At 48.3% G+C, this 23,901-nt stretch overlaps 1 protein-coding gene across 1 annotated transcript in view; it reads left to right on the top strand.

The window, feature by feature from the left end:
* Positions 1 to 349: 349 nt before the first annotated feature.
* Positions 350 to 23,901, top strand: part of cttnbp2 (cortactin binding protein 2) — a 69,846-nt gene continuing 46,294 nt past the window's right edge. Inside the window, exons 1-2 of the mRNA XM_072435273.1 lie at positions 350 to 615; positions 16,037 to 16,144. Coding sequence (XP_072291374.1) covers positions 505 to 615; positions 16,037 to 16,144 — 219 coding nt within the window. The 5' untranslated portion in view covers positions 350 to 504. The remainder of the gene's footprint in view (positions 616 to 16,036; positions 16,145 to 23,901) is intronic.

Genomic DNA, 23,901 nt, shown 5'->3' with positions numbered 1-23,901 from the left:
TAGCTCTTTGTCTGTAGCTCTGCATCTGTAGCTCAATTGTCTGTAGCTCTTTGTCTGTAGCTCTGAGTCTGTAGCTCTGAGTCGCTGATGAAACAGCATTTTCATGGGACACCGGGTTATCTGATTACTCCTCCGGTTATCGAATTTGTCTGCTGCCAAGTACAACCAGATCTTTACATTTCCCGTGAGTCCTTGCACCGACTCTCTCCCGTGCCCCCGCCCCCTCCTCCCGTGCCCCCGCCCCCTCCTCCCGTGCCCCCGCCCCCTCCCGTACCTCAGATGCCGCTGTCAGTCACGGTGCGCGGCTACCGCTGGATTTACGCGTCTCCGTCTCGTTCACGCCCACTCCGCTCCCGTAGTCCCCCCCCCCGCACAAAACGACGCCGCGGCCCCGGACACGGCCCCGCGCGTCCTTTACCGCGGATCGGAGCCACAAAGCCGCCGTTTCCGCCCCGGGTCCGAGCTCCATGCTTCAGCGCCGCGGGAGTTAACGCGCGCCGCCGGATGCGCCTCGCTTCAGCGCGCCGCTCCACTTCGAAGATGGCGTCGGAGGGAGCCAGCGGAGAGGCGTCGGGACAGAGCCTGGCCGCGGCCGTGCTCACGAGCGCAGACACGGTAAGAGCGCCCGGTACCGACGGAGCGGACGCACGACAGCCCCGGGGGCGATCACGGACGAGCGAGACGCGGACGGGACGCGGCGCGGAAAAACCAGCTGCGCGTCTCGGTCAGCGCGGAAAAAGAAAAGGAGCGACAGTGACAGAATGTGTGGGAGAAGGGTCCAGACGGTGGTCTGGTGCGGGTTCCCGGGGCTGGTGCGGGGTCCCGGGGCTGGTGCGGGGGCTCTGGGGGGACCGGATCCTGGGTCCGGTTCCGGTTCTGGTTCTGATCTATTGTTTGTTTTCGCGTTTGACGCGCTTCACGCGGAGATGTTACGCTTCAGCGAAGACCGCGTCATACATTTATGCACGGACCAGTTTAGTCCTGGTTTAGTCCCTGGTTTAGACCTGGTTTAGTCCTGGTTTAGTCCTGGGTTAGTCCCTGGTTTAGACCTGGTTTAGACCTGGTTTAGTCCTGGGTTAGTCCCTGGTTTAGACCTGGTTTAGTCCTGGTTTAGTCCTGGGTTAGTCCCTGGTTTGGACCAGGTTTAGTCCTGGTTTAGTCCTGGGTTAGACCTGGTTTAGTCCTGGGTTAGACCTGGTTTAGTCCCTGGTTTAGACCTGGTTTAGTCCTGGTTTAGTCCTGGGTTAGTCCCTGGTTTGGACCAGGTTTAGAGCTGGATTAATCCTGGTTTGGATCCAGATGTTGGTCGTGATAAATCCCTTCTTTATTATTCCCGGTCTTGATCTGGTTTTGGTGCTTTGAATTTTATATCAACGTAATCCCCAGAAACATGTCCTTGCTTTTGTCCTGGTTTAGAGCTGGTTTAGTGCTGGTTTAGTCCTGGTTTAGAGCTGGTTTAGTCCTGGTTTAGTACTGGTTTACAGCTGGTTTAGTCCTGATTTAGAGCTGGTTTAGTCCTGGTTTAGTCCTGGTTTAGAGCTGGTTTAGAGCTGGTTTAGAGCTGGTTTAGAGCTGGTTTAGAGCTGGTTTAGAGCTGGTGTAGTCCTGGTTTAGAGCTGCTTTAGTCTTGGTTTAGTCCTGGTTTAGACCTGGTTTAGTCCTGGTTTAGACCTGGTTTAGTCTTGGTTTAGTCCTGTTTGGAGCTGGTTTAGTCCTGGTTTAGTCTTGGTTTAGTCCTGGTTTGGAGCTGGTTTAGTCCTGGTTTAGTCCTGGTTTAGTCCTGGTTTAGAGCTGGTTTAGTCTTGGTTTAGTCTTGGTTTAGTCTTGGTTTAGTCTTGGTTTAGAGCTGGTTTAGAGCTGGTTTAGAGCTGCTTTAGTCCTGGTTTAGAGCTGGTTTAGTCCTGGTTTAGAGCTGGTTTAGTCTTGGTTTAGTCTTGGTTTAGAGCTGGTTTAGAGCTGGTTTAGAGCTGGTTTAGTCCTGGTTTAGTCCTGGTTTAGACCTGGTTTAGAGCTGGTTTAGAGCTGGTTTAGTCTTGGTTTAGTCTTGGTTTAGTCTTGGTTTAGAGCTGGTTTAGTCCTGGTTTAGTCCTGGTTTAGAGCTGGTTTAGTCCTGGTTTAGAGCTGGTTTAGTCTTGGTTTAGTCTTGGTTTAGAGCTGGTTTAGAGCTGGTTTAGAGCTGGTTTAGTCCTGGTTTAGTCCTGGTTTAGACCTGGTTTAGATCACTATAAGACCCTGTCTAGTTCGGCTTTAGAACAGTTCCTTGAGCTCTTTCTGCTGCTCGGACAGGTCTTTATTTTTGTGACCCACTTTCATTCAAATTTAATAAATTTAAGGAATTTTTTTGGTGATTTTCTCTCACTTTGCAAGAACTGGGTCCAGGCCCCGGTCCAGGCCCCGGTCCAGGCCCCGGTCCAGGCCCCGGTCCAGGCCCCGGTCCAGGCCCCGGTCCAGGTCCAGGCCCAGGTCCAGGGGCATAAGACTGGACCAGGCACTTCCAGGGTTTGAAAAAATAAAGTATGAATTGCATTAACGACAGGCAACTTTACTATGGATAAAACCCTGACATAAAGTCCTCCTGACCAGGCCTGGACCATGTAGAAGGACGGGTCAAATGAGAGGACCGGAACCATGAGCAGCTTTGTTATTGTCTGACCCCAAACCGTGTCCTTCAAAGAGTCTGAAGAAGATGGTCCGGTCCATGTCCTTCAAAGAGTCTGAAGAAGATGGTCCGGTCCATGTCCTTCAAAGAGTCTGAAGAAGATGGTCCGGTCCATGTCCTTCAAAGAGTCTGAAGAAGATGGTCCTGTCCATGTCCTTCAAAGAGTCTGAAGAAGATGGTCCGGTCCATGTCCTTCAAAGAGTCTGAAGAAGATGGTCCGGTCCATGTCCTTCAAAGAGTCTGAAGAAGATGGTCCGGTCCATGTCCTTCAAAGAGTCTGAAGAAGATGGTCCGGTCCATGTCCTTCAAAGAGTCTGAAGAAGATGGTCCGGTCCATGTCCTTCAAAGAGTCTGAAGAAGATGGTCCGGTCCATGTCCTTCAAAGAGTCTGAAGAAGATGGTCTGGTCCATGTCCTTCAAAGAGTCTGAAGAAGATGGTCCTGTCCATGTCCTTCAAAGAGTCTGAAGAAGATGGTCCTGTCCATGTCCTTCAAAGAGTCTGAAGAAGATGGTCCGGTCCATGTCCTTCAAAGAGTCTGAACTCGAGACCGAGAGACTAAATTCTAGAGCCAAAGTGAGACATTTCAACCCAAGTCAATAAATCTGAGCATGTGAACGAGTTAGTCCTGGTTTAGTCTTTGTTTAGAGCTGGTTTAGTCTTTAGAGCTGGTTTGGTATTTGTTTAGAGCTGGTTTAGTCTTTAGAGCTGGTTTAGTCTTTGTTTAGAGCTGGGTTGGTCTTTGTTTAGAGCTGGTTTAGTCTTTGTTTAGAGCTGGTTTGGTCTTTGTTTAGAGCTGGTTTAGTCTTTGTTTAGAGCTGGTTTAGTCTTTGTTTAGAGCTGGTTTAGTCTTTAGAGCTAGTTTAGTCTTTGTTTAGAGCTGGTTTAGTCTTTAGAGCTGGTTTAGTCTTTAGAGCTGGTTTAGTCTTTGTTTAGAGCTGGTTTAGTCTTTGTTTAGAGCTGGTTTAGTCTTTGTTTAGAGCTGGTTTGGTCTTTAGAGTTGGTTTAGTCTTTGTTTAGAGCTGGTTTGGTCTTTGTTTAGAGCTGGTTTAGTCTTTGTTTAGAGCTGGTTTAGTCTTTGTTTAGAGCTGGTTTAGTCTTTGTTTAGAGCTGGTTTAGTCTTTGTTTAGAGCTGGTTTAGTCTTTAGAGCTAGTTTAGTCTTTGTTTAGAGCTGGTTTAGTCTTTAGAGCTGGTTTAGTCTTTGTTTAGAGCTGGTTTAGTCTTTGTTTAGAGCTGGTTTAGTCTTTCTTTAGAGCTGGTTTAGTCTTTCTTTAGAGCTGGTTTAGTCTTTCTTTAGAGCTGGTTTGGTCTTTGTTTAGAGCTGGTTTGGTCTTTGTTTAGAGCTGGTTTGGTCTTTAGAGCTGGTTTAGTCTTTGTTTAGAGCTGGTTTAGATCTGTTTTTTGTCTTTGTTTAGAGCTGGTTTAATCTTTGTTTAGAGCTGGTTTAGTCTTTGTTTAGAGCTGGTTTAGTCTTTGTTTAGAGCTGGTTTAGTCTTTGTTTAGAGCTGGTTTAGTCTTTGTTTAGAGCTGGTTTAGTCTTTTCTTTAGAGCTGGTTTGGTCTTTTTAGAGCTGGTTTGGTCTTTAGAGCTGGTTTAGTCTTTGTTTAGAGCTGTTTTTTGTCTTTGTTCAGAGCTGGTTTAATCTTTGTTTAGAGCTGGTTTGGTCTTTGTTTAGAGCTGGTTTGGTCTTTGTTTAGAGCTGGTTTGGTCTTTGTTTAGAGCTGGTTTGGTCTTTTTCTAGAGCTGGTTTGGTCTTTGTTTAGAGCTGGTTTGGTCTTTTTCTAGAGCTGGTTTGGTCTTTGTTTAGAGCTGGTTTAGTCTTTGTTTAGAGCTGGTTTGGTCTTTGTTTAGAGCTGGTTTAGTCTTTGTTTAGAGCTGGTTTGGTCTTTGTTTAGAGCTGGTTTAGTCTTTGTTTAGAGCTGGTTTAGTCTTGCTTTATTTCGGGGGAGGATGATATTGACAACTAAAGGCAAGTTTATTTGTAGCACATTTCACACGAGACAAAGAGCTTCAAACAGGAAAAATGCATTAAAATCACAAAGAAATGACAGAAATCACAAAACGGCTTAAGACATAAAAGAGTCATATGTCCTGACTCTGGCACCAGCAGGAGGCCGGTCCATGTTTAGTCCTGACTCTGGCACCAGCAGGAGGCCGGTCCATGTTTAGTCCTGACTCTGGCACCAGCAGGAGGCCGGTCCATGTTTAGTCCTGACTCTGGCACCAGCAGGAGGCCGGTCCATGTTTAGTCCTGACTCTGGCACCAGCAGGAGGCCGGTCCATGTTTAGTCCTGACTCTGGCACCAGCAGGAGGCCGGTCCATGTTTAGTCCTGACTCTGGCACCAGCAGGAGGCCGGTCCATGTTTAGTCCTGACTCTGGCACCAGCAGGAGGCCGGTCCATGTTTAGTCCTGACTCTGGCACCAGCAGGAGGCCGGTCCATGTTTAGTCCTGACTCTGGCACCAGCAGGAGGCCGGTCCATGTTTAGTCCTGACTCTGGCACCAGCAGGAGGCCGGTCCATGTTTAGTCCTGACTCTGGCACCAGCAGGAGGCCGGTCCATGTTTAGTCCTGACTCTGGCACCAGCAGGAGGCCGGTCCACACACTGATCTGTTGATGCAGTGACAGAGTGACTCCACTGGTCCATATTCACCTGCCGACAGTGAAACATAGATCTGACTTGTCTGCATCACTGTGATTGGACACATTGTATCAGCTGACCTAACGGCAGCATGTAGAGGTTGAATTGAAGGGGCCCCAGGACTGATCCTTGGGGTCAGGTTTTTTTTCCTCAATTTCTTCTTTTTTTCTCATCTTGATAAAAATTCAGACCATATTATGGTAATATCGCTCAGCGGCCGAGCTAAAAATAGCCATGTGACGTCGCCGTGCTGACAGCGCGTACCCGGAAGTCAGACAATGGAAACTGCGAGGCTCGATTCCCATTGAAAACACGTCATAAAGCGACGGTCAAAACTGATTATTACGACCCAGAATCGACTCATTTGTTCCACAAAGACATTTAACAACAAACACTTCTGCTGTGGAACGTGTAAGAGAGGTTTATGGTAGTGAGACTACCATAAACCTGAACTGACATCGCTTCAGCTACTTCAAATGGTCCTCTACTTCATCATGTTTCAGCTTCATCTTTCATTCATCTGAAATCTGCTTGAAAACATGTAGATCAGGCCGCCCCAAATAAAGTCTGTTTGCTGTAACCCGACCCAACATTTTTCAAGTGGGACGGTCGGTCGGTAAATTCTTATTTTTTTTTTACTTTGAAGGCAAAAAAAAAGATCAACATTTTGGAATTTTTTGACCCGCAGTGACCGCCAGGGGTCAGGCTTCAACAGTCCAGGGGTCCAGGGGTCAGGCTTCGACAGTCCAGAGGTCAGGCTTCGACAGTCCAGGGGTCAGGCTTCAACAGTCCAGGGGTTCAGGGGTCAGGCTTCAACAGTCCAGGGGTTCAGGGGTCAGGCTTCGACAGTCCAGAGGTCAGGCTTCGACAGTCCAGAGGTCAGGCTTCGACAGTCCAGAGGTCAGGCTTCGACAGTCCAGGGGTCAGGCTTCAACAGTCCAGGGGGTCAGGCTTCAACAGTCCAGGGGTTCAGGGGTCAGGCTTCGACAGTCCAGAGGTCGGGCTTCAACGGTCCAGGGGTCGGGCTTCAACGGTCCAGGAGTCGGGCTTCAACGGTCCAGGGGTCGGGCTTCAACGGTCCAGGGATCGGGCTTCGACGGTCCAGGGGTCGGGCTTCGACGGTCCAGGGGTCGGGCTTCGACGGTCCAGGGGTCGGGCTTCGACGGTCCAGGGGTCGGGCTTCGACGGTCCAGGGGTCGGGCTTCGACGGTCCAGGGGTCGGGCTTCGACGGTCCAGGGATCGGGCTTCGACGGTCCAGGGGTCAGGCTTTGACAGTCCAGGGGTCAGGCTTCAACGGTCCAAGGCGAGCGGGGGAACATGCGGGGGACACGGGCGCCGCCATGTTTGTTGTGATGACGCTGCTGGGCGTGTTTATGTCCCAGAATGCAAAGCGGAGGTCAAATTTAAATGAAGCCACACCATGACACAGATCGACATGAGCGGTGGCGTGGGCAGTGGCTCTGACAGAAGCTAACAAAGAGGTAAAAGACATTACAGGTTTCCTCCTGCAAGATCTGTTTCATACAGAACATATGGAGGACCGATACGGTATACGCAATGTGTTATTGTCCCTTGGGATGACAGACAGGTTTACCAGCGCTATAAAATACACGGCGCTTTAGGAAAGACCGTGAGTCGGCGAAATATTTGAAAAATACAAGAATTTGGCGTTTTTTTTTTAACAAAATGCTGATATTTTGTTTTTTTCAGTCGGCTAGTTTTATACCGGGTTGGTCGGGTTACGGCAAACAGACCTATTTTGCTCAGTCTGAAGTTAAAGTTCTGCAAAGAAGTGTTAAATGACACAAGAGCAGTCTCTTACTCTTTTAATGAGCTTTTAATGACCCTTTTACCAATTCTAAATCCACAACAACTGCGTCCTGGTCTAGTCCTGGTCTAGTCCTGGTCTAGTCCTGGTCTAGTCCTGGTCTAGTCCTGGTCTAGTCCTGGTCTAGTCCTGGTCTAGTCCTGGTCTAGTCCTGGTCTAGTCCTGGTCTAGTCCTGGTCTTTCAGGAGCAGTGGAAGTGGGTTAGTCTCTCTGGAGAAAGGCTAAACGCAGCTCTGCTCAGAATAGACTCGTCCTCTGGTTCTCACTGAACTCTAAACAAACCTTTTGTTGTTTGAATTATTCATGATTCTGACCACGACATGGTCTGACCACGACATGGTCTGACCACAACATGGTCTGACCACGACATGGTCTGACCACGACATGGTCTGACCACGACATGGTCTGACCACGACATGATTCGACCACGACATGGTCTGACCACGACATGGTCTGACCACAACATGGTCTGACCACGACATGATTCTGACCTCGACATGGTCTGACCACGACATGATTCTGACCACGACCTCGTCTGACCACGACATGATTCTGACCTCGACATGGTCTGACCACGACATGATTCTGACCACGACATGATTCTGACCTCGACATGGTCTGACCACGACATGATTCTGACCACGACCTCGTCTGACCACGACATGATTCTGACCTTGACATGGTCTGACCACGACATGGTCTGACCACGACATGGTCTGACCACGACCTCGTCTGACCACGACCTCGTCTGACCACGACATGATTCTGACCTCGACATGATTCTGACCTCGACATGGTCTGACCTCGACATGGTCTGACCACGACATAGTCTGACCACGACCTCGTCTGACCACGACATGATTCTGACCTCGACATGGTCTGACCTCGACCTCGTCTGACCACGACCTCGTCTGACCACGACCTCGTCTGACCACGACCTCGTCTGACCACGACATGGTCTGACCTCGACATGGTCTGACCTCGACATGGTCTGACCACGACCTCGTCTGACCACGACCTCGTCTGACCACGACCTCGTCTGACCTCGACATGGTCTGACCTCGACATGGTCTGACCTCGACATGGTCTGACCACGACCTCGTCTGACCACGACCTCGTCTGACCACGACCTCGTCTGACCACGACATGGTCTGACCACGACCTCGTCTGACCACGACATGGTCTGACCTCGACATGGTCTGACCTCGACATGGTCTGACCACGACCTCGTCTGACCACGACCTCGTCTGACCACGACATGGTCTGACCTCGACATGGTCTGACCTCGACATGGTCTGACCTCGACCTCGTCTGACCTCGACCTCGTCTGACCACGACCTCGTCTGACCACGACATGGTCTGACCTCGACATGGTCTGACCTCGACATGGTCTGACCACGACCTCGTCTGACCACGACCTCGTCTGACCACGACCTCGTCTGACCACGACATGGTCTGACCTCGACATGGTCTGACCTCGACATGGTCTGACCACGACCTCGTCTGACCACGACCTCGTCTGACCACGACCTCGTCTGACCTCGACATGGTCTGACCTCGACATGGTCTGACCACGACCTCGTCTGACCACGACCTCGTCTGACCACGACCTCGTCTGACCACGACATGGTCTGACCACGACCTCGTCTGACCACGACATGGTCTGACCTCGACATGGTCTGACCTCGACATGGTCTGACCACGACCTCGTCTGACCACGACCTCGTCTGACCACGACATGGTCTGACCTCGACATGGTCTGACCTCGACATGGTCTGACCTCGACCTCGTCTGACCTCGACATGGTCTGACCTCGACATGGTCTGACCACGACATGGTCTGACCTCGACATGGTCTGACCACGACCTCGTCTGACCACGACCTCGTCTGACCTCGACATGGTCTGACCTCGACATGGTCTGACCTCGACATGGTCTGACCTCGACATGGTCTGACCACGACCTCGTCTGACCACGACCTCGTCTGACCACGACATGGTCTGACCACGACCTCGTCTGACCACGACCTCGTCTGACCACGACATGGTCTGACCTCGACATGGTCTGACCTCGACATGGTCTGACCACGACCTCGTCTGACCACGACCTCGTCTGACCACGACATGGTCTGACCTCGACATGGTCTGACCTCGACATGGTCTGACCTCGACCTCGTCTGACCACGACCTCGTCTGACCACAACATGGTCTGACCTCGACATGGTCTGACCTCGACATGGTCTGACCTCGACATGGTCTGACCACGACCTCGTCTGACCACGACCTCGTCTGACCACGACTTTAACCATGTCATAATCTGATCCATAAAGATCAAAGTTGGACATCAACATGTAGATCATATTGTGAATGTTGTTTTGAAAATAAGCAACATCTGAATAAAGAGTGTTCGATTTATAGCAAAAACGTCTCCTCTGCACATGCTCAGTTAGAGCTTCTCCTCTGCACATGCTCAGTTAGAGCTTCTCCTCTGCACATGCTCAGTTAGAGCTTCTCCTCTGCACATGCTCAGTTAGAGCTTCTCCTCTGCACATGCTCAGTTAGAGCTTCTCCTCTGCACATGCTCAGTTAGAGCTTCTCCTCTGCACATGCTCAGTTAGAGCTTCTCCTCTGCACATGCTCAGTTAGAGCTTCTCTCCTCTGCACATGCTCAGTTAGAGCTTCTCCTCTGCACATGCTCAGTTAGAGCTTCTCCTCTGCACATGCTCAGTTAGAGCTTCTCTCCTCTGCACATGCTCAGTTAGAGCTTCTCCTCTGCACATGCTCAGTTAGAGCTTCTCCTCTGCACATGCTCAGTTAGAGCTTCTCCTCTGCACATGCTCAGTTAGAGCTTCTCTCCTCTGCACATGCTCAGTTAGAGCTTCTCTCCTCTGCACATGCTCAGTTAGAGCTTCTCTCCTCTGCACATGCTCAGTTAGAGCTTCTCCTCTGCACATGCTCAGTTAGAGCTTCTCCTCTGCACGTGCTCAGTTAGAGCTTCTCCTCTGCACGTGCTCAGTTAGAGCTTCTCCTCTGCACGTGCTCAGTTAGAGCTTCTCCTCTGCACGTGCTCAGTTAGAGCTTCTCCTCTGCACGTGCTCAGTTAGAGCTTCTCCTCTGCACGTGCTCAGTTAAAGCTTCTCTGCACGTGCTCAGTTAGAGCTTCTCCTCTGCACATGCTCGGTTAAAGCTTCTCTGCACGTGCTCAGTTAGAGCTTCTCTCCTCTGCACATGCTCAGTTAGAGCTTCTCCTCTGCACATGCTCAGTTAGAGCTTCTCTCCTCTGCACATGCTCAGTTAGAGCTTCTCTCCTCTGCACATGCTCAGTTAGAGCTTCTCTCCTCTGCACATGCTCAGTTAGAGCTTCTCTCCTCTGCACATGCTCAGTTAGAGCTTCTCCTCTGCACATGCTCAGTTAGAGCTTCTCTCCTCTGCACATGCTCAGTTAGAGCTTCTCTCCTCTGCACATGCTCAGTTAGAGCTTCTCCTCTGCACATGCTCAGTTAGAGCTTCTCCTCTGCACATGCTCAGTTAGAGCTTCTCCTCTGCACATGCTCAGTTAGAGCTTCTCCTCTGCACATGCTCAGTTAGAGCTTCTCTCCTCTGCACATGCTCAGTTAGAGCTTCTCCTCTGCACATGCTCAGTTAGAGCTTCTCCTCTGCACATGCTCAGTTAGAGCTTCTCTCCTCTGCACATGCTCAGTTAGAGCTTCTCCTCTGCACATGCTCAGTTAGAGCTTCTCCTCTGCACATGCTCAGTTAGAGCTTCTCCTCTGCACATGCTCAGTTAGAGCTTCTCCTCTGCACATGCTCAGTTAGAGCTTCTCCTCTGCACATGCTCAGTTAGAGCTTCTCTCCTCTGCACATGCTCAGTTAGAGCTTCTCTCCTCTGCACATGCTCAGTTAGAGCTTCTCTCCTCTGCACATGCTCAGTTAGAGCTTCTCCTCTGCACGTGCTCAGTTAAAGCTTCTCTGCACGTGCTCAGTTAGAGCTTCTCCTCTGCACATGCTCGGTTAAAGCTTCTCTGCACGTGCTCAGTTAGAGCTTCTCTCCTCTGCACATGCTCAGTTAGAGCTTCTCCTCTGCACATGCTCAGTTAGAGCTTCTCTCCTCTGCACATGCTCAGTTAGAGCTTCTCTCCTCTGCACATGCTCAGTTAGAGCTTCTCTCCTCTGCACATGCTCAGTTAGAGCTTCTCCTCTGCACATGCTCAGTTAGAGCTTCTCTCCTCTGCACATGCTCAGTTAGAGCTTCTCCTCTGCACATGCTCAGTTAGAGCTTCTCCTCTGCACATGCTCAGTTAGAGCTTCTCTCTGCACATGCTCAGTTAGAGCTTCTCTCTGCACATGCTCAGTTAGAGCTTTATAACTGAGCATGTGCATGTACACATCACACATGGAGCGCCACCATGTGGCTGACATAATGAACAGAAACATCTGCAGAGCACGAGCTGAAGACCCCAAGGACAAAGTGGAAACGCCTCCAAATGTGGAGAACGACCGAGCCAAGGTCCTCTGTCCAGATACAGAGAGAATGGTAATGGAACCAACCGGACATAGTGGTGGTCTCAAGGGTCAGAGGAAAGCTGTGGTGGTCTCACGGGTCAGAGGAAAGCTGTGGTGGTCTCACGGGTCAGAGGAAAGCTGTGGTGGTCTCACGGGTCAGAGGAAAGCTGTGGTGGTCTCACGGGTCAGAGGAAAGCTGTGGTGGTCTCACGGGTCAGAGGAAAGCTGTGGTGGTCTCACGGGTCAGAGGAAAGCTGTGGTGGTCTCACGGGTCAGAGGAAAGCTGTGGTGGTCTCACGGGTCAGAGGAAAGCTGTGGTGGTCTCACGGGTCAGAGGAAAGCTGTGGTGGTCTCACGGGTCAGAGGAAAGCTGTGGTGGTCTCACGGATCAGAGGAAAGCTGTGGTGGTGGACAATGCAGTTCATGGGATGGAAACATCCGGAAAAAGGAACATGAGAAATCCCAAGGCCTCAGAGCGAAGCTGGAGAAGGTCTGGAGCCTGAAAGTATCGGTGGTGCTCGTAGTGACCGGAGCACATGGGGCAGTGGCCCCCAAACCCAAACTGGAGGAAGGGCCCCCAAACTGGAGGATGGGCCCCCCAAACTGGAGGATGGGCCCCCCAAACTGGAGGAAGGGCCCCCCAAACTGGAGGAAGGGCCCCCCAAACTGGAGGAAGGGCCCCCCAAACTGGAGGAAGGGCCCCCCAAACTGGAGGATGGGCCCCCCAAACTGGAGGAAGGGCCCCCCAAACTGGAGGAAGGGCCCCCCAAACTGGAGGAATGGCTTGAGCAGATCCAGGAAAAACATCAGACGTCTCGGTCCAGAAAAGTGCAGGAACAGCAGAGACACTGAAGAACTCTTTCATGTTTTGTGACTCACCATAAAGTCTGATGTTTGTTTGTCTGTGACGTCACACACATGAAACATGAAACCTTTGAGTAAGTATTTGATTTAGAGTCTTTTACAAACATGAACGTCCCCCCCCCCCCCCGAGCCCAAGCAACACAGCCCCCCCCCCCCCCCCCCCCCGAGCATTGCAACGCCCTCAGAGCGCGTAACACCCAGAGTGTAGCCTCATGTACACGTAGCGCTCAACCACGAGCCTTTCACATCTTATTTATTTAAGGTGTGTGCGCGTGCGCGTGCGTGTGTGCGTGTGTCACGCTCAGTGTCTCTGAACAGGTGCAAGTCTCCTGAGTTAAATTAAGACCACTGACTCTAAACCTGCACCATTCACAATGTAAATACACTGGGAAAGACCTGCTTTAGTCCTGGTTCTGCCCCTGCTTTAGGACTGAACAAGGACTTTTGTTTACACTTATGTTTAATGTGTGTTTATGTCACTGTTTTGCTCATCGCTTTTGTGGCATATTATTATTAAGAACATAATAAAGGTGAGCGTTCTCCTCGCTCTCCTCGTTCTCCTCGCTCTCCTCGTTCTCCACGCTCTCCTCGCTCTCCACGCTCTCCTCGCTCTACTCGCTCCCCTCGCTCTCCTCGCTCCCCTCGCTCTCCTCGTTCTCCTCGCTCTCCTCGTTCTCCTCGTTCTCCTTGTTCTCCTTTTCGAGGGTTTGAGTCGCTTGTTTTGGTCTTCATAGCTTCAGAAATGTCCAAATATCAGAAGTACAAATGGACTTTAATCTGATCCAGGGACATTTAGACCTCAGACAGGAACGGCAGGACTAAAGCGGGTCCTAAAGCGGGTCCTAAAGCGGGACTGAAGCGGGTCCTAAAGCGGGTCCTAAAGCGGGTCCTAAAGCGGGTCCTAAAGCGGGTCCTAAAGCGGGTCCTAAAGCGGGACTGAAGCGGGTCCTAAAGCGGGTCCTAAAGCGGGACTAAAGCGGGTCCTAAAGCGGGTCCTAAAGCGGGTCCTAAAGCGGGTCTAAAGCGGGTCTAAAGCGGGACTAAAGCGGGACTAAAGCGGGACTAAAGCGGGTCCTAAAGCGGGACTAAAGCGGGTCTAAAGCGGGTCTAAAGCGGGTCCTAAAGCGGGTCCTAAAGCGGGACTAAAGCGGGGACTAAAGCGGGGACTAAAGCGGGGACTAAAGCGGGGACTAAAGCGGGGACTAAAGCGGGGACTAAAGCGGGACTAAAGCGGGACTAAAGCGGGACTAAAGCGGGTCCTAAAGCGGGTTCTAAAGCGGGTTCTAAAGCGGGTCCTAAAGCGGGTCCTAAAGCGGGACTAAAGCGGGACTAAAGCGGGTCTAAAGCGGGTCCTAAAACAAGACTAAACAGACTCTTCTCTTTCATTCAGTGGTTGAGTCGTTGGGGACATTTTTGTTGACTCTGGTGTTTGTCTCGCTCTGACGTGAAGTGTCTCACAGAAGAATGTAAACTCGGTGTGAATCCTCTGCTCCATCTGACCTCCTCTGACCTCCTCCTCTGACCTCCTCCTCTGACCTCCTCCTCTGACCACCTGCTCTGACCTCCTCCTCTGACCTCCTCCTCTGACCTCCTCCTCTGACCTCCTCCTCTGACCTCCTCCTCTGACCACCTGCTCTGACCTCCTCCTCTGACCACCTCCTCTGACCTCCCCTGACCTCCTCCTCTGACCTCCTGCTCTGACCACCTGCTCTGACCACCTGCTCTAACCACCTCCTCTGACCTCCCCTGACCTCCTCCTCTGACCACCTCCTGACCTCCTCCTCTGACCTGCTTCTCTGACCACCTGCTCTGACCACCTGCTCTGACCACCTGCTCTGACCTCCTGCTCTGACCACCTGCTCTGACCTCCTCCTCTGACCACCTGCTCTGACCTCCTCCTCTGACCACCTGCTCTGACCACCTCCTGACCTCCTCCTCTGACCTCCTCCTCTGACCTGCTTCTCTGACCACCTGCTCTGACCTCCTCCTCTGACCTCCTCCTCTGACCTCCTCCTCTGACCTCCTCCTCTGACCTCCTCCTCTGACCACCTGCTCTGACCTCCTCCTCTGACCACCTGCTCTGACCACCTCCTGACCTCCTCCTCTGACCTCCTCCTCTGACCACCTCCTCTGACCTCCTCCTCTGACCACCTGCTCTGACCACCTGCTCTGACCTCCTCCTCTGACCTCCTCCTCTGACCACCTGCTCTGACCACCTCCTGACCTCTTCCTCTGACCACCTCCTCTGACCTCCTCCTCTGACTGCCAGGTCGCAATCTCCACACTGAAAGAAATCATATAAACTGGACAAAATAATCTTTTTCAGACCTAGTTTAAGACCACACGGGACATAAAGTGCTCTAGACACTTCACAGAAAATGGTAAAATATGAAAATTCAAGGTGGTTTTAGCAAAGGATGAAAAACTCTGCTGCGTGTGAGCGATTTCAGAGTTTTTTTTTTAACGTTTATTTACCAGTAATTGAAGAGTTTGAAAGCCACTTCCTGCTTTTTAGGTTTTACTGGACAAATACTCTTCAATAGCTTTTCATTTTATCCACAGATATATTACACTAACTAACCCGGAAATTCACAATAGTTGCATATTTTTTTTTTGTTCTAAAGACATAAAATTTCACATTTAGTTCCGTTTGTGTCAGTTTATAATTCAAAATGTGTTGAGGTTTTCTTCATTTTGCCTTTTGTTCCATTCTAGAACTGAACATTCTTATATAATTATATCTGATATCATACTCTTATTTAGTGTTTTAAACTTGAAATCTGTTAATCATTTCCTTTTTTTAATCATTATTGTGGTATTGAAATCGGGGTCGAGTATCCAGCTTTTATTATCAGAATAAAGTTTAAAATTTGGTGTCTTTGTTGACCAAAATTGGTTTAATATATTTATTTAAACTGGATAAAAAATTGCAAAAGTGAAAGGAGAAAGCTCTGATTGAGTTTGTGAAGTTAAATGTGAGTTTTATCTCCTTTTTGAAGCTACCGTTTGCTAGCGGCCGTTTGCTAGCGGCCGTTTGCTAGCGGCCCTTTGCTAGCGGCCCTTTGCTATCTGCCCTTTGCTATCTGCCCTTTGCTAGCTGCCGTTTGCTATCTGCCGTTTGCTATCTGCCGTTTGCTAGCTGCCGTTTGCTATCTGCCGTTTGCTATCTGCCGTTTGCTATCTGCCGTTTGCTAGCGGCCGTTTGCTAGCGGCCCTTTGCTAGCGGCCCTTTGCTAGCGGCCCTTTGCTAGCGGCCCTTTGCTAGCGGCCCTTTGCTATCTGCCCTTTGCTATCTGCCCTTTGCTATCTGCCCTTTGCTATCTGCCGTTTGCGAGCTGCCGTTTGCGAGCTGCCGTTTGCTAGCTTCTGTGTACACGTTTCTATCATTTGTTTGCCGTGTGGGTCTGACTTTTGAGCCCTTCACCTCTGAATCTTCTCGAGTAGAAGTCAAAGATCGTTGGTTGAAATGAAAAAGAGCCAAACCTTTGCAGCACATTTCACTTCATTTCAGGTCGAACTAAAATGTCCCGCGTTTGTTTCAGAAATGTGGCCTGAACATGGACAACCTGAGTAAACCCGAGCTCCTGACACTGCTCAGCATCATGGAGGGAGAGCTGGAGGCACGAGACCTGGTTATCGAGGCGCTACGGGTGAGTGTGGAGGGCGGAGGGCGGAGGGCGGAGGGTGGACGAGGGCGGAGGGTGGACGAGGGTGGTCGAGGGTGGACGAGGGTGCACGAGGGTGGACGAGGGTGGACGAGGGCGGACGAGGGCGGACGAGGGCGGACGAGGGCGGACGAGGGCGGACGAGGGCGGGCGAGGGCGGGCGAGGGCGGGCGAGGGCGGGCGAGGGAGGGCGGGCCGAGGGCGGGCCGAGGGCGGGCCGAGGGCGGGCCGAGGGCGTTGAAAATGTTGCAAACGTCCAGCATGTGTTCTTCTTCTTCGTTGTTTTTGTTGTTGTTGTTTCCATTGACCAATAATGGCCCTGACCCTCTCCTCGAGCACGTGACCCATAAAGTGTGGTCAAACCTAAACTAGGACAAATGCGGTGTGAGTGTGTTCACTGTGGGTTTAAATGAGGCTAATGTGGGCCACTGTGCTCCACTCCTTTAACACGACTGTGATCACTCATGAGCTTTCAACCAATTAGACGCCTCCATTTTGTAACTAAATAATTGATCTGTAACTGCGTCTGAAGAGCATTTTAATTATGACTGTGGCGTAGCTTTTATCCCGTCTGTGTAGTGTCATGTTCTCTGCCTTTTCCTCCAGCTACATTTGGACCAAAACAGGGCCAAAACGGGGCCAAATCCGGGGCTACAACGGGGCCCAAACGGGGCCCAAACGGGGCCCAAACGGGGCCCAAACGGGCCCAAATATCCGGGGCCAAATATCCGGGGCCAAATCCGGGCCAAAACTAAGACGAAGACCAGGATTAGACCAAGACCACTAGAAAAGGACTGGACTGGATCAGAACCGGACCAGGACCGGGAATAGACTTGTTTTACACAATTGGCACGTCTAAATTGATTCTAAATTGATTCTAAATTGATTCTAAATTGATTCTAAATTGATTCTAAATTGATTCTAAACTGGAACAAAACCTGGACTAGAACAGGACCAAAGCAAGTCTACATTAGGACTCAAACCCGCACCCTGGTCACCTCTCAAACATGAACCTCCTGAACTTTCACTCGTGCTGCGTGAACTCCGGCTCATGTTGAAGTCTGGTTCACATCAGGTCTTTCTCTGGTTCTGTAACAGGATCTGCCCCGAGTCTGAGCCTTAATCACAGCACAACAGTCAAGCTGACAGACAACACAATGTCTCCTGTCTGCAGAAGGGTTAGACCTGGTCTAGACCTGGTCTAGTCCTGGTTTAGTCCTGGTCCAGACCGGGTTTAGATCTGGTTTAGATCTGGTTTAGATCTGGTTTAGATGTGGTCCAGGTTTGGTCCAGGTTTGGTCCAGGTTTGGTCCAGGTTTGGTCCAGGTTTGGTCCAGGTTTGGTCCAGGTTTGGTCCAGGTTTGGTCCAGGTCCCTGCTTCATAGTCGTTTCTCTAGACCTGCTGTAGACCCTGACTGAGACCTGACGTGGCCCTGGCCCTGGCCTTGGTCTTGGTCTTGGCCCTGGCCTTGGTCTTGGTCTTGGTCTTGGTCTTGGTCCGTTCCCGGTCTCGGTCCCGGTCTACAGAAGATGTTCCTCAGACATTTTCTTGGTTAAACGTGGCCCTTTTGTCGCGGTCTCAGACAGCGGAGACGCCGAGGAGGAAGTGAAGAGGCGAGTGAGAAACCCGATCCACAAATGGTCCCGGATCAGATCCTGGTCTCCACGGCAACGGAGTGGGAGCCGCGAGCCGATTGGTTAAAGAATAATCACCAAACAGAAGAGTGGTAGAGCGAGGAAGAGGAGAGAGACGACAGAGATCATGGACAAGACGAGATGATCTGGGTCATTGAACGGGTTTATGAAGGATTGTGTTAGGATTGTTGCCATGACAATTAACTATTTGAAAGTGACTATTATACCTTTTATTAGCAGTGAGTATTAGTGGTGCGTGATGATATCTGCTTTGTAAGAGCACAAAGCTAAAATATGCAATTTTGATTAAAGTTCCACATGAAGTTTCTCCGGTTTCTCTATAATTCTGACTTAGTTTAATGTTCTAGAACCTGTGGTAGATGTTTATCACAGTTTTACCTCCGTTAAATCCCAGTTTCTGAAGAAATGTTGCAAAAATCAGACTTTGAAATGACAGGAAGTCGAGCTGAATCCCTCTGTGATGTCATCAGTGTGCGACACGGAGACATATTACACATTTACACACTTTTCTGACAGTTTAAACCAGGGTTGGGCTAAATAAAGGTGTTTTATGGTGTTATTGTGTGTCAGATCAGAACTGTTGTGTCGTTTATGTGGCGTTTGGCTCTTGTTTACAGTCTGGTTGCTATGGTAACAGCTGTGAAACGACCTCCTACGTATGTCATATTTGTGCTCGTGTTCAACCAGGAAGTACAATTATTAACTTTAATGGTCAAACTGGGATAAACGGGCAAAATGTTGAGTCAAATCTGAAATATAATTGTGTTTATTGCATTTTAGTGGAGTTTGTAGTTTGACTTGTCATATAGACTTTAATATTTATTTAGTACTGGACATCTAAAATAAGAGGAACATGGGCAGGCAATAACTGACTTTGTGCACTACATTAGCTTCTGAGCCGACTTTTTGTTTCAAACTGTTTTCCTTTCTCTTCTACAAACGCTGCGTCTGAGTCCATTTGTTGTGGAGAAGTGTCCTTTACCTCTCCCGTAACAGACGGCGTTTCAGGCAAAAGGAACACTGCAAATCGAGCCCATTTTAGTTCCAATCTGGACTCGTTTGGGTCCTGTTGTAGTCCGGGTTTAGTCCTGGGCAAGTCCGGGTTTATTTTAGACTTTAGTCTTAATTTTGGCCCAAATTTGGTGTTTGTTGATGTGCAACTGTGAACGTGAAGTCAACAATCACAACAACAGCTCCGCTCTATTTCCACACTAAATATATAAACGCTCGATACCGATTTTGATTCCCACGATGATGATAAACACGTTACGCTGTCTTTTTCAGCACAAATAAACACGCCTTAAACTCGTTCTGTCAAAGCTCAGGATCGTTCTCAAACTCCGGTTCTGCCCCGTTTGGAGGTGGTTTTCAGTATCGATCCCAGTTCAAACGCGGCCCTATGTTTCGTCTTCAGTATTGATCAGAGTCCGGGTGTAGATCTCTCTGTCGGCACGGAAACGGACCGCGTTGGTTTTTCTCTGCACTTCTGTGACGGTCAGCGCTGAGGCCGAGTCTGCACCGCGAGGGAAGAAGCTGAGTCATCACTATTGGACCGACCGCTGACCGCTGCTCCGGACCGACCGCTGCTCCGGACCGACCGCTGCTCCGGACCGACCGCTGCTCCGGACCGACCGCTGTTACGGACCGACCGCTGTTACAGACTGACCGCTGCTCTGTTCTGAGGGAGCAAAGACTGGACTCGTTTTGTCAGATCTTTGAGACCTTGGTTTATGATGATTGTCTCTGAAGGATTGAGTCATTTTGGAGTGACTTAAAACCCCAGGGAGAAAATGACACGAACATTAAGTCAATGGACCATTTATATTTTTTTTATTAATACAAATATTAAGTTATTCAAAGGGCCCATGACAGGTTTTTACGTTTTTCTAATTTTGACTTTATTTGGTGTACTTATACCCGTTGTACATATAAATTATAGTTTTACACTAATCAAGCAGGTATTTGTGGAGAAAAGTGAAAAATCATCTGTAGAAAATGACAGGAAGTGACATCACACCAGGGACACTCATTCCAGTCAAAGTTTATGCAGAATTTACACAAAGAAACAACTTTTTTGACTCGCTAAACATTAATTCAACAAAATAAAGTCGCTCTCATATATTTTTATTTGTGAAATAAAAGCGGTTTTGGCCCAGTGTTTGCTGGGTAATTACCTAGTGTGACGTCATCGATTACAAACGGGAAGTTAAATTATAAACCTCAAAAATTAGCTTTTCTGTGCTAAAATTGTTCAAATTTTTTAGCAAAATTCAAAGTATATTCATCTTAACTGCGTTTTAGTTCAATGAGTCGTCCGACCTGTAGGGGGCGCTTTAAACTCAACATTGTGTGATAAGTCCCAGGATAAAGCACAATCTTATCTTCTTTAATGATGCATAATAATATAAATATCATTATAATTCCGTCTGGAGTTCGTCGTGGGAGGAAACGATCCGTGAACTTTTGACACAGATTTGACATAAAAAGCGTCGTCTTTGTTCCGCTTCACGTCATCGTAAACTCTGAACATCACGAGCCGCAAACGGAGGAAACAGAGCAGACAATTCAGAACTCCTGAGGCAGAAGATGAAGAGGACGTAACCACGGAGACGCCGCTCGCAAAGTCACAAAAACACTGGCAATGACATTAACGTGACATTTCAGCTCAGATATTGATCCAGTTCTAAAACGAGTAAGAACAGGAGAAATGTTCCACGCACGGGGCTCAGAATGAAGAAATCAGGACCATTACTACAGCAAATAACAATTTAAAACAAAATATTGCATCTTTTGAAAGGTAAAAGATCTTAAAAATGTCGGCAATTTCAGTTCCCACAAGACAAGAATGAGAAATTATGAGATTTTGTCAGATTTAATGCAGAAATTTGTGTTTTTGTGTTCACAATTTTGGCCTGAAAATGTTGCATTTACTTCATTTTATTGAATATTTATTGACTTTTAGCACGTGCGGCTTCTCGAGAGGCGTAACTCGGCGATGCTTTGTAAACACTTGAGAAAAGCCGATCGTTTTCCAGTTGTGTGCACGTTACGCAATCATGTGGCTTTTCGATCTCACGAGAGCATGTTCCTCCACGTTTAGTATTTATTAGTGTGAGGTCTTGTTTTTTAGAACCCTTTTGTATTATTTTCTTTATTAGTTGATGGTTATTTCCATTGTAAATTGAGCTATAGTATCATTCATTGTGTCTGAAGTGACGTCACACACTCTGCTGCCATCTTGAGGACAGAAGCAGCATGTTCACTGTGGGCTGTGGATTCTTTCTGGTCTGTCACGCCCCCAAAGACCCCGTTTGTCCAGAACTGTGTGACTGTGGTCAGGAGGGTCCAGTGGACACTCCAGACTGTGGCTGAGCTGTTTGTTTCAGGTCGTTAGCCGCTAATGCTAATGCTAGTGGCTATGCTAATAAACCTTACCACACCAGTGTAAACAAACGTACAATAGAACTCACACCAGTGTTCACAAACGTACAATAGAACTCACACCAGTGTTCACAAACGTACAATAGAATTCACACCAGTGTTCACAAACGTACAATAGAACTCACACCAGTGTTCACAAACGTACAATAGAACTCACACCAGTGTTCACAAACGTACAATAGAACTCACACAGTGTAAACAAACGTACAATAGAACTCACACCAGTGTTCACAAACGTACAATAGAACTCCAGTGTTCACAAACGTACAATAGAACTCACCAGTGTTCACGAACGTACAATAGAACTCCAGTGTTCACAAACGTACAATAGAACTCACACCAGTGTAAACAAACGTACAATAGAACTCACACCAGTGTTCACAAACGTACAATAGAACTCACACCAGTGTAAACAAACGTACAATAGAACTCACACCAGTGTTCACAAATGTACAATAGAACTCACTCCAGTGTTCACAAATGTACAATAGAACTCACACCAGTGTTCATAAACGTACAATAGAACTCACACCAGTGTTCACAAAAGTACAATAGAACTCCAGTGTTCACAAACGTACAATAGAACTCCAGTGTTCACAAACGTACAATAGAACTCCAGTGTTCACAAACGTACAATAGAACTCCAGTGTTCACAAACGTACAATAGAACTCACACAAGTGTAAACAAACGTACAATAGAACTCACACCAGTGTTCACAAACGTACAATAGAACTCACACCAGTGTTCACAAACGTACAATAGAACTCGCACCAGTGTTCACAAACGTACACTAGAACTCACACCAGTGTTCACAAACGTACAATAGAACTCACACCAGTGTTCACAAACGTACAATAGAACTCCAGTGTTCACAAACGTACAATAGAACTCACTCCAGTGTTCACAAATGTACAATAGAACTCACACCAGTGTTCATAAACGTACAATAGAACTCACACCAGTGTTCACAAACGTACAATAGAACTCCAGTGTTCACAAACGTACAATAGAACTCCAGTGTTCACAAACGTACAATAGAACTCCAGTGTTCACAAACGTACAATAGAACTCCAGTGTTCACAAACGTACAATAGAACTCCAGTGTTCACAAACGTACAATAGAACTCCAGTGTTCACAAACGTACAATAGAACTCACACCAGTGTAAACAAACGTACAATAGAACTCACACCAGTGTTCACAAACGTACAATAGAACTCCAGTGTTCACAAACGTACAATAGAACTCACTCCAGTGTTCACAAACGTACAATAGAACTCCAGTGTTCACAAACGTACAATAGAACTCCAGTGTTCACAAACGTACAATAGAACTCACACCAGTGTTCACAAACGTACAATAGAACTCACACCAGTGTAAACAAACGTACAATAGAACTCACACCAGTGTAAACAAACGTACAATAGAACTCACACCAGTGTAAACAAACGTACAATAGAACTCACACCAGTGTTCACAAACGTATAATAGAACTCACACCAGTGTTCACAAACGTACAATAGAACTCACACCAGTGTTCACAAACGTACAATAGAACTCACACCAGTGTTCACAAACGTACAATAAAACTCACACCAGTGTTCACAAACGTACAATAGAACTCACACCAGTGTTCACAAAAGTACAATAGAACTCCAGTGTTCACAAACGTACAATAGAACTCACACCAGTGTAAACAAACGTACAATAGAACTCACTCCAGTGTTCACAAACGTACAATAGAACTCCAGTGTTCACAAACGTACAATAGAACTCACACCAGTGTAAAACGTACAATAGAACTCACACCAGTGTAAACAAACGTACAATAGAACTCACACCAGTGTTCACAAACATACAATAGAACTCCAGTGTTCACAAACGTACAATAGAACTCACACCAGTGTTCACAAACGTACAATAGAACTCACACCAGTGTTCACAAACGTACAATAGAACTCACACCAGTGTTCACAAACGTACAATAGAACTCACACCAGTGTTCACAAACGTACAATAGAACTCACACAAGTGTAAACAAACGTACAATAGAACTCACACCAGTGTAAACAAACGTACAATAGAACTCACACCAGTGTTCACAAACGTACAATAGAACTCACACCAGTGTTCACAAACGTACAATAGAACTCACACCAGTGTTCACAAACGTACAATAGAACTCACACCAGTGTTCACAAACGTACAATAGAACTCACACCAGTGTTCACAAACGTACAATAGAACTCACACCAGTGTTCACAAACGTACAATAGAACTCACACCAGTGTAAACAAACGTACAATAGAACTCACTCCAGTGTTCACAAACGTACAATAGAACTCACACCAGTGTTCACAAACGTACAATAGAACTCACTCCAGTGTTCACAAACGTACAATAGAACTCCAGTGTTCACAAACGTACAATAGAACTCCAGTGTTCACAAACGTACAATAGAACTCCAGTGTTCACAAACGTACAATAGAACTCACTCCAGTGTTCACAAACGTACAATAGAACTCCAGTGTTCACAAACGTACAATAGAACTCACACCAGTGTTCACAAACGTACAATAGAACTCACACCAGTGTTCACAAACGTGCAATAGAACTCCAGTGTTCACAAACGTACAATAGAACTC

This window comes from Eucyclogobius newberryi, unplaced genomic scaffold, assembly GCF_026437365.1.
Source record: "Eucyclogobius newberryi isolate DKJ021-1_F unplaced genomic scaffold, fEucNew1.0.hap1 SCAF_7, whole genome shotgun sequence".
In the NCBI taxonomy this organism is placed as follows: domain Eukaryota; kingdom Metazoa; phylum Chordata; class Actinopteri; order Gobiiformes; family Gobiidae; genus Eucyclogobius; species Eucyclogobius newberryi.
This window is presented reverse-complemented; position numbering and strand designations above follow the sequence as displayed.